This window comes from Lagenorhynchus albirostris, chromosome 1 (assembly GCF_949774975.1).
Source record: "Lagenorhynchus albirostris chromosome 1, mLagAlb1.1, whole genome shotgun sequence".
NCBI lineage: Eukaryota > Metazoa > Chordata > Mammalia > Artiodactyla > Delphinidae > Lagenorhynchus > Lagenorhynchus albirostris.
Genome location: NC_083095.1, coordinates 25,392,521 through 25,408,429, shown reverse-complemented (window position 1 = coordinate 25,408,429; position 15,909 = coordinate 25,392,521). Strand labels below are relative to the sequence as shown.

Here is a 15,909-nt window from a genome sequence, read left to right as displayed (position 1 = left end):
CTGGCCCAGGGCTCGAACCCGTGTTCTCTGCATTGGCAGGCAGATTCTTAACCACTGCGCCACCAGGGAAGTCCTGTCCATTTTTAAATTGAGTTAATTTGAGTTGTAAAAGTTCTTTATATATTCTGGACACTAGACCCTTTTTAGATATATGGTTTGCAAAATTTCCTCCCACTCTGAGGGCTGTCTTCACTATCTTGCTGGAGTGTCCCTTAAAGAACAAAAGCTTTTAATTTTGATTCAGTCCAATTTATCTATTTTTTTCTTTGGTTGCTTGTTCTCTTGGGTGTCATAACTAAGAAACCACTGCCTAATCCACAATCATGAAAATTTTACATCTATATTTTCTTCTAAGAGTTTTATAAATTTAGGGACTTACTGGCAGTCCAGTGGTTAAGACTCTGCGCTTCCAGTTCAGGGGGCACGGGTGTGATCCCTGGTCGGGGAACTAAGATCCCACATGCCGCGCAGCATGGCCAAAAAAAAAAAAAAAAAAATAAGAGTTTTATAAATTTAGCTCTTACATTTAGGCCTGTGATCCATTTTGAGTTATTTTTGTATATGGTGTGAGGTACGGATCCAACATCATTCCTTTGCATGTGGATATCCAGTTGTCTGAGAATCATTTTTTTAAAAGACTATTCTTTCCCCAATGAAATTGGGGAAACTGTCCTGAATACCAACTAACCATAAATAGAAAAGTTTACCTCTGGATTCTCAGTTCTATTTCACGGTTTATATATCTATACTTATGCCAGGATGACAATGTCTTGTCACTACAGCTTTGGGACATGTGAGTCCTTCAATTTTGTTTTTTTCCCGAGACGATTTGGCTATTCTGGGTCTCTTGTTTTTCCATATGATTTTTAGGATTAGCTTGCCTATTTCTAAAAACAGGCAGCTGGGATTTTGATAGGTATGTTGCTGAATCTACATACTTGAGGAGTATCACTACCTTAACCATAGTAAGTCTTCCAACCCATGAGCACAGATATCCTGCCATTTATTTAGGTCTTCGTCCTGTTCATTTTTGTATATTTTTTTCCTTGGGTGGAATTACGTAAATATTCTCAAAATACTGAATTGAGCTGGGAAGATAGGGCAAAAGGAGGAAATGAATAAACACATTAAATATAAAATGATATGTTCCTAATTTGGAGTAAGAATAAATAATGTTTCTCTTTTTTTCTACTTCCATTTCTAATTTCCCCTAATGGGAATGGAATGTGTTTTTAAAGTAGTTGAAAGGTTACAACTGTTGGCAAAAAATATGGAACAATACATTGCCAGTGAGAGACTGTAAACTGGTACTTTGCTAAAAATGGCAATATATGCTGAACCTAAAGATATGCCTACTCTATGACCCAGCAATTTCATTCCTAAGTACATATACCCAACAGAGTTATGTACCAAATGGCACGGGTAAGAATGTCACTCTTAATAACAGCCCAAATCAGGAAATAACCCAATTTCCGTCAGCAGAATGAAAAAACTGTGATATATGCAAACAATGGGATACTGGACAGCAATGAAAATGAATTATTGTTTCACCAAAATATGTGAATGAATCTCAAAGACATATGATGAATAAAATACACTAAATTCAAGAGTGATTGTGTGTACTGTATTGTAGGTAAGATTCCATTTACATGAAGTTCAAGAACAGGCAAAACTAATATATAGTGATAGAAGTCAAAATAATGGTTATCTTTGGCAAGGAGGAATGAATTGGGAAGAGGTACAAGATAACCTGGGATACTGAAAATGTTCTACAACATGATCTGGGTGGTGATTAGACAAGTGTGCATTATTCACTAAACTGTATGTTTAAGATTTCTGCACTTCACTGTATCCATGTCAATACTTCAAAAAAAAATAAAAATAAATTTTAATTATTTGGGAAATAAACTGGAAAGAAAACTGGAATGAGGTTAAATGTCTGATCTCTCATTTTATAATCTTAAGTATATCTAACTACTATTTAATAATCACCGTTTTACTTAAAAAACAAAACCAAAACAGAACCATCTAGACATTATAGGGGTGGGCTCAAGCATTTTCCTCTTAGCCTTTGTTGTTTAAGACAAATCTAAAAAAAACCCAAACTTTTTAGTGCTGGGTGTTCCAGGAATTTGTAAGACAGGGGAAGTGTTATGAAAACAGCACTTTGGAGTTAAAGCCCTTGCCCTGAGGCAGGAAATGAAAGCATAAAGGGATTGGCCCTTCCTTTCTTTCCTTTAAAAAAAAAATCCTATGGGGACTTCCCTGGTGGCGCAGTGGTTAAGAATCTGCCTGCCAATACAGGAGACACGGGTTTGATCCCTGGTCCAGGGAGATCCCACATGCCATGGAGCACCTAAGCCTGTGCACCACAACTACTGAGCCTGCACTCTATAGAGTCTGTGAGCCACAATTACTGAGCCTGTGTGCCACAACTACTGAAGCCCAGGTGCCTAGAGCCAGTGCTCCACAAGAGAAGCCACCACAGTGAGAAGCCCGCGCACCACAACAAAGAGTAGCCCCCGCTCACCGCAACTAGAGAAAGCCCACGTGCAGCAACGAAGACTCAATGCAGCCAAAAATAAATACATAAGTAAAATTTTTAAAAAATCATATGAATGAACGCACAAATCAGACAATACTGGCCAAAAAATATTTATTTTTCATCTGTGCATCTACTTTCATTCCCATAAAGTTATTTTTTCCTAGGATGTTTTAGTATCAGTTTTTCTTATACATACTTTGTCGAGAGAGAGGCTCATAAAAGGTGGCACCAAGTATTACTAACACATCTGGTTCAGACTGCCTACTGTAAGACTGCCTTTTAGGAGAGCTATGGGACATTTGCATATCTTTAATAGGGGGAATTGCTGGGATTCCTGACTCCAATTAGTCAGGAAATCAGAGTTCCAAAAATAACTTTTACTTCTTCCAAGAAAGGGGAAGTGGGTTGGCAAGTGAAAACTTAGATTTGACACCAACAGTAATAAGAATTATTCTGTAATCTCTGAAATTTTGGGGAGCCCAGTGGAAACCAACTGATTTTGAATCCCTATCGTAACAGCTACCTATTTTTATAAAAATAAATATGCACATCTATAAAACTCAACAGAACACGTAAATTTGTTCCGCATCTTATCACTTACTCCATATAAATGATGAACTCTTTCATCACATTCAATATTGTCAATTAAAACAAAAGTGCTCATATTTGAGAAAGATGACCAATTTATATTGGTAAGTCTATCAAGTAAGAGTTTTTAAAAAACCCTGCATGTACAGCAGTTGTGTATATGCTTCAGGATTTCTCAGAGAAACTTAAACATTAAAGAAGCTGAATTTAGGGGCTACTAACATTTTTTAAGCCTCAGGGCAGCCTAACTTTAAGATATAAAACTATTTTTTAAAAAACAGAAATCTTGTACATAAAAATAATTAAATAATAAAGATTTCGTTTATTTCAGTATACATTTGCTAGAGATACAGGAGATACAAAAGTGGTATGATAGCCATTACACCAAAGGCAAAAATCTCACCAGGAAGACTACACAGAAAGGGGAGAATACATTACGTGCTGGCTAAGCACACACTAGACAAATCTATCCTGAGCACCCATCTATTATGTGCCAGACCCTGCTCTAGGCCCTGGGTAGACTGTAGCAAATAAAAGACACAAAAACCCCTGCCTGCTACGAGCTTACATTCCAGTACGGGGGACAGACAACAAAAAAGATGAACGCCTCACTCAAGCACTCATTCTGCTCAAGCGCTGCCTCCATAAAGCGTCAAGACCCAAAAGCAAAGCACACCTGCATTTCCAAGGACCAAGTAAGCCAGTCTGGTTGGAGCTGAGCGAGCCACGCAGGGAAGAGTGGGACCAAAGGAGGTCAACAAAGGGCCAAATCGTAAATTTATTTATTTTACTTATTTATTTTTGGCTGCGCTGGGTCTTCGTAGCTGCACGGTCTTCCTCTAGTTGTGGCGAGCGGGGGCTACTCGTCCTTGTGGTGCGCTGGCTTCTCATTCTGGTGGCTTCTCTTATTGCAGAGCATGTGCTCTAGGCACATGGGCTTCAGTAGCTGTGGCATGTGGGCTCAGTACTTGTGGCTCACGGGCTCCAGGGCACAGGCTTAGTAGTTGTGGCACACAGGCCACAACTGTGGCTCCGCGGCCTGTGTGATCTTTCTGGACCAGGGCTCGAACCCGTGTCCCCTGCATTGGTAGGCGGATTCTTAACCACTGCGCCACCAGGGAAGTCCAGAGGGCCAAATCAGAAGGGCCTCATAGGTCTTCATGTTAAGACTCTGACTTTAAGAAGCAGAAGCCCTCTGAGAGAGTTCTTAAACAAGACTGGCATGACCTCCTATGCTTCAACAGGATCACCCTGAGTGATACATTTAGAAGAGAGTCAAAGACAGAAGCAGAGAGAGCACTGGAGAGATGACTGTGGTTTGGACTAGGGTGACAGCAATAGGTATAAAAAGTGGAGGGAGGATATATTTTGAAGGTAGACTAAACTGTTACCAATGCTTAAAGCACATAGAAAATGCTAAATAAACATTTAATGAAAGAATGAATCTTGAAAGGTGGGAGAAACCAATGTGAACTAGAGTACTCAAGAAAGGTATCAGTCATAAAATTTTACTGGTACTCTGCATGGATAGCTCCTATTCCTAATTTTCAGCATTGTTCATTTATCTGAATCCTTCTAAACCATTTTTCGCTTGACTGATCCCTCTAACTGGTTATTAAATCCAGGTGAAAGTAGACAGGAGTCTAAGTAAAATAAATAACAGTGGGGATTACAGTGAAGTAGAGAGGTTCAAGACATTAAGCAGGCATAATCCACAGGCTCTGGTGATTAAATATATGGAATAAAAAAGGAGAGAAAATATAATAATGATCTCTTCTTCGGACAACTTCATGAATAAAAGATGCCATTATCTGAAATAGGGAACACAAAAGAAAAAGCAGGTTTGAGGGGAAACAAATGGAAAAGGCTAAAAACTTTAGAGAAACAAAACAATTTTGGGAAACAAGTATTTTTGGAGTCTAAAGGTCTAAAATTAAGTATATCAAGACTATTGCTTCCAGGGATTTCCCTGGTGGTCCAGTGGTTAAGAATCCGCTTTCTAATGCAGGGGATGTGGGTTTGATCCCTGGTTGGGGAACTAAGATCCCACATGCCAGGTTTCCCTGGTGGCGCAGTGGTTGAGAGTCCGCCTGCCGATGCAGGGGACACGGGTTCGAGCCCTGGTCCGGGAAGATCCCACATGCCGCGGAGCAACTAAACCCGTGCGCCACAACTACTGAGACTGCACTCTACAGCCCATGACCCACAACTACTGAGCGCGTGTGCCTAGAGCCCATGCTCCGTAACAAGAGAAGCCACTGTAATGAGAAGCCTGCGCACCGCAACGAAGAGTAAGCTGGTGCAAAATTAAAATTTGGTTCCTCCTTAGGTTAAAAGGACGAGCGTTTTTTCCCCTATTCGTCTGCTCTTGATAGTAAGATTATAAAAGACAGATCTTACGTTTTGTCAAAATAATCACTTACGTTCTATGTTGCCTTTATCAGATCTTTGATTATTTAAGTAAACCTAGTCCTCTCAATATTAAAAGAGCTAAGTTTTGCACAGTACTAAATATATAACCTTCAATAATTGCCTGAGAGGGCTTCCCTGGTGGCGCAGCGGTTGAGAGTCCGCCTGCCGACGCAGGGGACACGAGTTCGTGCCCCAGTCCGGGAAGATCCCACATGCCGTGGAGCGGCTGGGCCCGTGAGCCATGGCTGCTAAGCCTGCGCCTCCGGAGCCTGTGCTCCGCAGCAGGAGAGGCCACAACAGTGACAGGCCACAACAGTGACAGGCCAGCATACAGCAAAAAAAAAAAAAAAAAAAAAAAAAAAAAAAATTGCCTGTGAAATCTTTGTCACTTTGATTAAATGGATAACTGAGCATTGTTCCACAGTGACCTATGATCCTATTTGACGAAGTATTTTTAAAACTTTTGATATTTTTGACAAATTTCAAAAATAAAATTTTAAATAAAGCCTTTTTTGACTTAGAAGTAACTCTGAAATATTATTTCAAGGCCCCTGAAATATCTCAAAGATTGGTTCTCTCCTTATAAAAAGGGATATGTTAAGCTAACTAGGCTTATTTCATATATTAAATTACATGGGAAGCATTTCCAAATAAGTAATAGTAAACCTTCTTTATTGTATAGATATATGTTATAAATATTTCAGAAACTATGTGAAATTCCTAGAAATCTGGTATGTCCTGAAATAATGTTATCAGTCATAATTCTAGTTATCTTAAAATATTGTATGTCACAGAAATAACCCAATTTCCTTGTCAACTGCACTGTCATCAGATCTCTAACCATGCCAGGGTAAGAATTTATAGAATTCTAACTTAGAAATGGATGACTTCATAAAACTGTTAACAAAAGATCAAAACCATGAATTAATTCCATGGGACTAAATGAACTGATGAAGATGATTATAATTTTTATGACTTTTTGTTTTAAATATTGTCAGTTCTTTCATGCTTTGTCAGAGTCCCCATTTATGTTGAATTCACAAGCTGACAGACCTCTCACAATGTGACTTCCTTATCTTTTGTTATTCGTAGGCACCATTAAACACTGTGTGGGAGGGGAAGTATCCTAGCAGAACTCATCAGCTTTTTGTTCTTGCCAAAATTATGGAGTAAATTCTAACAACCCTAGAATGAAACTGTCCTCCAAAACTGCTAAATAGGCAATTAATATCCTCATTTTCTTCCCTCCCATAAATGACTACTAGTCAAAACTCTTCTAATCCTGTGGTGTTATTTATGTGCCACTGCTAAAAGTAACGCGAATAAAATTATTATTTGTATATATGTATATTATTTGTATATATGTGTATATATATGCATGCAAAAGAAATCTGTAGACTATATGCCAAATAACTGACACTGGTTATTCCTGTTTATTTTCTGTGACATATATTTGGGTTTTTGAAAATGAGCATGTATTGCTTCTATAAACAAAACAAGAATGAATGAATAGGTAAATTCATTTAAACGTAGTATTAAAGGGTTAGGACTCGGCACTTTCACTGTCGTGGGCCCGGGTTCAATCCCTGGTTGGGGAACTAAGATCCTGCAAGCCGCACGGTGCGGCCAAAAAAAAAAAAAAAAGGAGTATTAAAAATCTGTTTTTGGATCCTTAACAGGCTGATCCCCGAATTGCATATTTTCATACAGCAAGAGGACTCAAACAAAATAAAACTATATAGAAAAAGAATTCCAAAATCAGAACTTAAATCAGAACATAAAAACACATCTTCATATTTGTACAGATAAACATAAACTCTATATCCATCAGTTTTACTTGTTGGTCTCTTACTTTCATTAATTAGAATCATATAACAAAGTTCCCAAATTAATTCATTTGTTCTTCTTGGCTGTTACTGATGATCTACTTTCTAGCAAATTGCCAAGGGTATAAACATCATGTATGGAACCAACTAAAAATTAATTAATGAATAGAAACTAAAATATAAAGTTAACTGAACTTAATATTGTAAAACTGTCAACATTTCAAGGGAACCAGACTTTAGAACCCAAAGTTGGGTCTTCACTGTCAAGCCCAGTATGGAGGGAAAAAAGTTGATAGGCTTAGACAGAGTTTATTCACTCATTTACTTCTCCTGAAGCTGAAAAACATTAGAGGCAAATTTCAGTATCCAAAAAAAAGTGGGCTAATCAACTGAGGATACTGTGATGGCTTTTTTTTTTTAAATATTTATTTTTATTTCTTTATTTGGTTGCACCAGGTCTTAGTTGCAGCAGGCAGGCTCCTTAGTTGTGGCTCACGGGCTCCTTAGTTACGGATTGCCAGCTCCTTAGTTGTGGCATGTGAACTCAGCTGCGGCATGCATGTGGGATCTAGTTCCCTGACCAGGGATTGAACCCGGGCCCCCTGCATTGGGAATGCAGAGTCTTAACCACTGCGCCACCAGGGAAGTCCCCGTGACGGCTGATTTTATGTAACACCCTGACTAGGCTTCATGGGCCCCAGATATTTAGTCAAACATTACTCTGTATGTGTCTGTGGGGGTGTTTTGAATGAGAGTAATATTTAAATTGGCTGACTGCCCTATGTGGGTGAGCCACATCCAATCAGCTGAAAGCCGAAATAGTGCAAAAAGGTCCCCCCAGGTAAGAAGGAATTCCTCCTGCCTGTTAAGGTGGGACATTTTTTTTTTTCCTCCTGCCTTCATACTTGAACTGAAGCGTCAGCTCCTCCTGGATCTTGAGACTGATGGTATCTGGACTAGATCATTTGGGTCTCCAGTTTGCCTGCTGTAGATCTTGAATCTTGTCAGTCTCTATAACTGCATGAGCTGATTCCTTATAACATCTTTCTCTCCCTCTTTCCCTCTACCTCCCTGTAAAAATACTACACAAGGAAAGCCCAGCAAATGCTTTATGATGATGATTTTAGCACTGATGCCTTAGAAAGCGTGGAACCCTCTCCAAGAGACAGCAATCTATTCATTTGACCAAGTTATTCCAGGTCCAATGGGACTTAGATGATACTTAACAGAAAATTTTCTTGATTAATGGCCATACTTTTACTTAGAAGTTAAGAACAATTTCTAACTGCTGTTAGAGCCACTTATCTTCTACTCTCTTTTCCACTTCTCTCTGCAAATGGCCACAATCCCCAGTACTATCATTTGAAGTATAAGCATAGAATTGGAAAGAATACTAACCCATGTAATTACTGTACTTCACTTAAATGGTTTTGGTTATAAAGAAGAGATAAGAACCACTCCCCACATCAAATATAAAAATGACTAAGTACTTCTTTTATCCTTTATCAACTGCAAAAACAAACAGCTCTCCAGGACCCGGGAACAGAGCACCCTATCACTGACGGGGTGTTGTTCAGGAAAAACTGAATGGGAGACATTACTCAAAATCACATATAGCAGCAAATATCTTAGAATAAAAAATCTTGTAGCCATGCTCTCTATATATCCCCACAAGAGCAGGCAGGCTTCCTAAATAATTAAAAACTGAACAAGTAGGAGGCATAGCAGAAGTCCCTCCAGCCATAGTGTTGTGTTGTGGGGAAGAGACGGATTTGTAAATCCTAGAGCAAGGTTCTGCCTACCCGAGGCCACTGCTGGGTGGAGACCCTGGGGGAAGCCACTGTCACCATGTCTGACCAGGAGGCAAAACCTTCAACTGAGGACTTGGGGGATAAGAAGGAAGGAGAGAACACTAAACTCAAAGTCATCAGACAGGATAGCAGTGAGATTCACTTCAAGGTGAAAATGATGACGCATCACAAGAAACTCAAAGAATCATACTGTCAAAGGCAGGGAGTTCCCATGAATTCACTCAGGTTTCTCTTTGAAGGTCAGAGAATTGCTGACACTCACACTCCAAAAGAACTGGGAATGGAGGAAGAAGATGTGATTGAAGTTTATCAGAAACAAATAGGGGCATTCAATGGTTTAGATTTTTTTTATTCTTCTCCCTCAATCCTTTTTTTATTTTTAAAAATAGTTCTGGGCACTTAAAAAAAAAAATAGTTCTGGGCTTCCCTGGTGGCGCAGTGGTTGAGAGTCCACCTGCCGATGCAGGGGACACGGGTTCGTGCCCCGGTCTGGGAGGATCCTGCGTGCCGCAGAGCGGCTGGGCCCGTGAGCCACGGCCGCTGAGCCTGCGCGTCCGGAGCCTGTGCTCCACAACGGGAGAGACGACGACAGTGAGAGGCCCGCGTACCGCAAAAAAAAAAAAAAAAAAAAAAAAAAAGTTCGTTTGTAATGTAGTGTTCACCACAGAATTGAAAACTGGCACCGCATCTCTTTAAAACATCTGGTAATTTGAATTCTAGTGCCCATTATTCATTACTGTTTGTTTTCACTGTGCTGATTTTGGTGATCAAACCTCAGCCCCCTTCATATTGCCCTCTCCTTTTTAAAAACTACATGTGTGCACAGAGAGGCCGCCTTTTCCAGGACTGTGCATTTGCACGCTTGTGATAAATAACAGCGACTAATGCGAGTGTTCATAATGACTTTCCAATTGGCCCTGAAGTTCTAGCATGTGATTGCTTCACTCCTGGACTGTGACTTTCAGTGGGAGATGGAAGTTTTTCAGAGAACTGAACTGTGGAAAAATGCCCTTTCCTTAACTTAAAGCTACTTTTAAAATCTGAGGGTCTGGACCAAAAGAACAGGAATATCAGGTTGGAGTCAAGATGACAGAGGTGGTGAGAATAATGACTAACTCCAAAGATGGCTTCACTGCAGAGAAAGCATTTTAAGATGAAAGAAAAACCTTGCTTGAGGGGCTTCCCTGCTGGTGTAGTGGTTAAGAATCCGCCTGCCAATGCAGGGGACATGAGTTCGAGCCCTGGTCAGAGAAGATCCCACATGCCGTGGAGCAACTAAGCCCGAGCACCACAACTACTGACCCTACGCTCTAGAGCCTGCGAGCCACAACTACTGAGCCTGTGTGCCACAACTACTGAAGCCCGCCCGCCTAGAGCCCGTGCTCTGCAACAAGAGAAGCCACTGCAATGGGAAGCCCGCGCACCGCAAGGAAGAGTAGCCCCCGCTCGCCGCAACTAGAGAAAGCCCGTGCACAGCAACAAAGACCCAGTGCAGCCAAAAATAAACTAAATAAATAAAAAATTAAAAAAAAAAAAGAAAACAAAAAAAAAACCGTGCTTGAAGATCCCAGAAAAGTTCTACTTTTCGTTAGCAGTTAAAGTTATTCATGCAGAAGTGTATACAACAGAACACTGCTCTTTTTGGTACTTTTTGGCCTGGGATATGGGTTTTAAATGGACACTGTCTGTACCAGCTTCATTAAAATAAACAAAATATTTGTTTAAAAAAACTGAATAAGTAAAGGTAACAGTGGGGGGAAAAAAACCTTTTCTACAAGTAGTAGCAAATATTTGGTACTTGTTAAAATTTTGATACTTTTTGCTTATTTTATGAATCTTACAAATGTATAGATACTGAAGTTGATTTTCATGCCAACAGAAATATATTGATAATTAACAAGGTTAAACCATGAAGGAACTTCTACTTCATGATATATATATTTTTCACATTTAGATGATACCGTAGTTTGTGAGTTGGGCAGAAGAGGGATTAATCCTTAACTAGGTCCTAAAGTTTTCTTCGTTAAAGAATCAGTCTCTTCTTCATTCATCTTTCTAAATCATCAGTAGTCACTCTCTTTGAACAGCTCTAAAGTGAGGGGGCAAAGCAGCAGACAACGCTCTCAACTCTCACCACAGCACTTTCTAGATCAATAAATTATGTACTTGTCACAAGTATCCAGTCAGGATGAATCATGAAGAGCAGCAACTCATGGCCTCCTGGAAGGAGCAAGAGAGACAAAAGAATGCCAGCAAACACACAAATCAACTGACCTTTATGGTCATCCTTAGTTCTTTAACTTCTACATGAACACCTGCAGAGATGTAGATGAAAATTAACATCATTATATCTAAAAATATCTTAAAATACCAAAAGGGACTGGAGAAGGAAGTAGTGGTGGAAGAGAGAATAGAGCATAGGATGTAAAAAAAAAAAAATCAATGAAGCTATTTTTAAAACCACACTATGCTGGAACTTGAATTTATCTATTCATGTTTTTCACATGACCTCAGACAAAGAAGAATAAAGTATCCTATTTAAAAATGTTACCTTGGGACTTCCCTGGTGGTGCAGTGGTTAAGAATCCACCTGCCGGGGCTTCCCTGGTGGTACAGTGGTTGAGAGTCCACCTGCCGATGCAGGGGATATGGGTTCGTGCCCTGGTCCGGGAAGATCCCACATGCTGCGGAGCGGCTGGGCCCGTGAGCCATGGCCGCTGAGCCTGTGCGCCCGGAGCCTGTGCTCCGCAACGGGAAAGGCCACACAACAGTGAGAGGCCCGCGTACCGCAAAAAAAAAAAAAAAAAAAAAAGAATCCACCTGCCAATGCAAGGGATACGGGTTTGAGCCCTGGTCCGGGAAGATCCCACATGCCGCAGAGCAACTAAGCCCGTGCGCCACAACTACTGAGCCTGTGCTCTAGAGCCTGCCAGCCACAACTACTGAGCCCACGTGACACAACTACTGAAGCCTGCACACCTAGAGCCCATGCTCCGCAACAAGAGAAGCCACCACAATGAGAAGCCCGCCCACTGCAACAGAGTAGCCCCTGCTAGCCGCAACTAGAGAAAGCCCGTGCGCAGTAACGAAGACCCAATGCAACCAAAAGTAAAAATAAATAAATTTATTAAATAAATAAAATATAAAAATTAAAATGTTACCTAAAACAAAAGTAAAAGAAATATTAGCTAAAAGGCAGGGCAGACTGACTTTAATAACACTTAAGTCCCAATTAAATGGCACTAGACAATCTTCCCGTTAGGCTCTTAAGAGTTCCAGGGAACAGAGGAAAATAAATGTACCTTTCTGCTTCAGTGAACAGTCTTGTAAAAGGGATATTTATAAGGGACTTTCAGGAAGCAAGAGTTCAGTAACTTTGGAACACTGAAGCAAAATGAGTGGGAACTAGGTTTACCATCTTCTAGACGCAGCCCCTGTTTTGCTAGACCGTCAACAAATATCAAAGTGCTCAGCTTGGGCAATTGTTAAGTTAATGAACATCAAAGGAGACAGCCCGCCCCTCCCTACCCTAGGGATACTGTTCTAAAGCAGCCCTTTGGTTCTTTATCTCCCTACAAGAATGCATACAAGTATTTGAATCTACTCTCCCATTATTACTACTGCTATTTCTCTCCTCAACAGCTAGAGCAGCTCCTTAACACCAAGCACTGCACAGTGAATTCCTGTCACAAGCACTTGTTTATCACCCTCTCCCTAGTAGTAGTTTAATCCTTTAACTAGTTTTAATGCCCCAAACTAGGATTTCCTGAGGACTGCCACAGGATGTGCAACAAGCAGCAGGGGCCAAGGCTTTAAGTTGTTGATTCAATATCATCAAGAATTTTTAAAAATGGTTGCTAATGCAGAGCCAGAAACAGGGCCCTAAACAAAAGGAAGAAAAGAGGCCAAGTGCCTCTGAAAAATTAAGGAACTGAGTTTTAAAGGGTGCCAGCTCACAATTAGGACAGAAAGGCTTAATTTGTCCAGACTGTCCTACTGTCCTCCTTTGGTACTGGAACATATTACAAGCTACTTTTAGACAGAAAGGAAGGGATGAGGAAATATGCGTACTGTGGTCAAGCACCCACGGACAGATGAAGAGGGTTAGCAGATACAGCAATCACTGGTGAAAGCGAGGCTTGGAATTAAACTAGTTTCAGAGGTAGAAGGCAAGGCAATAAGTAAGAATTTCACAAAACTGATTAGTATTGAACATTTAAAAAAAGAGTATATAGTGAGCAAGGCCTTTTGTAGGTTACGTACGAAATTTGAGAATCTGAATTAATGGGCTATAAAAAATACAAGTAGCATTAAAAAAAAAATAAAACAAAGTAATTCCAACCATCCTTAAGAGACCTGAACATAGGTCTCTGAATCCTTAGTTGTCTCTTTTCCCTCTCCTAATTTGTTCTAACTTCACCTATGCCACTGATTCATTCAGCAAGGACCACCAGCTCTTTAGAAGGAAGCATCAATGCATTTAGATTTCCAAAAACAACGAAAATTGGCAACTTAACATCACCACCAAACTCCTGTTCCACAGGCCAATATTTCCCTTATTTTTCTTTTAAAAGAAACAGATCAAATATCTTGTCTTCCAATTTCCTTTCTTTTCCCCAATTACCACCAATCAGTAGAGTGGCTTTTGGTTCTCATTGATGTAAACGAGCTCAAGAAAAAAAGAGAGAGAATCCTCAAATCTCTTAAAAGTTAGTTTGCATTATTAATTGAGATTTTATTTAAAATGCATAGTCTAAGGCCTTTGTCCACCAAGACTCATGGTCTGGTGAAACAGACTCGAATCCTCATTTTTAACAAGCTCTATAACTGTGGTGCTCAACCCTGGCTGCACATTAGAATCATCCGGGGTGCTTTTAAATAACATCCTGCAGGAGCCTCACCCCCAGATAGGCATGGGTCTGCAAAGGGGCGTGACACTGGCATTATTACTAATTTTTAAGCTTTCCTGTGTGTGACCAAGGTTAGGAACCACCATACTAAAAGTAACTTTGACGCAGGTGGTCCATGGACAAAGTTTGAGAACAGGGGCTTAAAAGAGTACACCTTAATGAGATCCTTCTGAAACTCATTCCACATATCTACGTCAACGTAGATAGCAGGCAGACACAAGTATTTAGATAATTTATTTTTTCTAAACCACAGGTGACAATTAAAAAAAAAATCAGGGCTTCCCTGGTGGCGCAGTGGTTGAGAGTCCGCCTGCTGATGCAGGGGACACGGGTTCGTGCCCTGGTCCGGGAAGATCCCACATGCTGCGGAGCAGCTGAGCCCGTGAGCCGTGGCCACTGGGCCTGCGCGTCCGGAGTCTGTGCTCCGCAACGGGAGAGGCCACAGCAGTGAGAGGCCCGCGTACCGCAAAAAAAAAAATCAAATGCTCTTCAAAAAGCTCTCAAATCTTAAGGAAAGCCTTAAGGAGGATATCTGTTCTTAACTGAGAAGAGTCCATCTATCTTGTCACTTATTTATACATATTAAGTATTCCTGTGGCAATAAACTGCAATAAAGTTGATGAAAATCTAGGATCAAGTCTCCTAGATAAAGCCCTCAAAAATAATTCTGGGGGGGCTTCCCTGGTGGCGCAGTGGTTGAGAGTCCGCCTGCCGATGCAGGGGACACAGGTTCGTGCCGCGGTCTGGGAAGATCCCACATGCTGCAGAGTGGTTGGGTCTGTGAGCCATGGCCACTGAGCCTGCGTGTCCAGAGCCTGTGCTCTGCAACGGGAGAGGCCACAACAGTGAGAGGCCTGCATAATGCAAAAAAAAAAAAAAATAATAATAATAATAATAATTCTGGGGGAGGGACTTCCCTGGCGGTCCAGAGGTTAAGACTCTGTGCTTCCACCGCAGGGGTCACAGGTTTGATCCCTGGTCAGGGAACTAAGACCCCACATGCTGCACAGTGCAGCCAAAATTAAATAAAAGAAAAGACAAATAAAAAAATAATTTTTGGGGAAAAAAAGCAATTCCAACTGTGTTAATATTGAGAAAGGGACTTCCCTGGTGGCACAATGGTTAAGACTCTGTGCTCCCAATGCCTGGAGCCCGGGTTCGATCCCTGGTCAGGGAACTAGATCCCACATGCATGCCACAACTAAGGAGCCCATGAGCTGCAACTAAGGAGCCCGTCTGCTTCAACTAAGACCCGGCCCAACTAAATAAATAAATAAAATAAATATTAAAAAAGAAAAGATTGAGAAAGTTATTCCTCTTCAACAAACAAAACAGAGACTGGGCTATAAAGTTGACAAATTATAAGTGATGAGAAGAAATGGTCATTCATCTCACCCAAACAGTAAATGAACAAATCAAATCATGGAAAAAAATCTTTAAAATTAATTTTATTATGAAATAAAACTAAGGTAGTTCACCCACTTCAATCTTAAAAAAATAATAATAATGTGATTCACAGTAGTTTAATTAAGAGTTTAGTTCCCTTATATCATCTTACCACATCGTCTCCAATATGAGGGGCATCGACTTTGGGGCTCCTTTCCTGTCCAAGGGGAACATCCTCAAACTCCTTATTTATGTTGTGCATTAATAACAACATTCTACTAAATGAACAAGTCTACATTTGCTCAAAGGTTAGCTTCCAGCCTGCTGCCTGTGGGCATCTTAACAGCCAGCTTAAAACAAACTCTGAAACAAGATGCAAAAGGAGAGACCACTCTTGTGGCAAGAAATTTTTATTAGCACTTGGATTTGAA

At 40.5% G+C, this 15,909-nt stretch overlaps 2 protein-coding genes across 6 annotated transcripts in view; one reads left to right on the top strand and one right to left on the bottom strand.

Moving 5' to 3' along the window:
* SPTLC2 (serine palmitoyltransferase long chain base subunit 2) overlaps window positions 1-15,909 on the bottom strand; it is a 116,336-nt gene that overhangs the window by 34,267 nt on the left and 66,160 nt on the right. The window contains exon 10 of one of the 5 annotated variants that reach the window (XM_060127425.1): window positions 11,457-11,497. The exons of the other annotated variants lie outside the window; for them this stretch is intronic. Coding sequence (XP_059983408.1) covers window positions 11,457-11,497 — 41 coding nt within the window. The remainder of the gene's footprint in view (window positions 1-11,456; window positions 11,498-15,909) is intronic. 5 annotated transcript variants of the gene reach the window in all.
* On the top strand, window positions 9,141-10,334 carry LOC132520555 (small ubiquitin-related modifier 1-like). Its single transcript, XM_060149583.1, has 2 exons — window positions 9,141-9,517; window positions 10,228-10,334. Exons 1-2 carry the CDS (start codon window positions 9,220-9,222, stop codon window positions 10,332-10,334), a joined length of 405 nt encoding a protein of 134 aa, XP_060005566.1. The 5' UTR covers window positions 9,141-9,219.

Excerpts from the sequence above, each read along its gene's own strand:
- LOC132520555 (XM_060149583.1), top strand. The coding sequence starts at position 9,220 with ATGTCTGACCAGGAGGCAAAACCTTCAACTGAGGACTTGGGGGATAAG. Across the intron at positions 9,518-10,227 it reads ACAAATAGGGGCATTCAATG|GGTCTGGACCAAAAGAACAG; the intron begins GTTTAGATTTTT and ends TTAAAATCTGAG.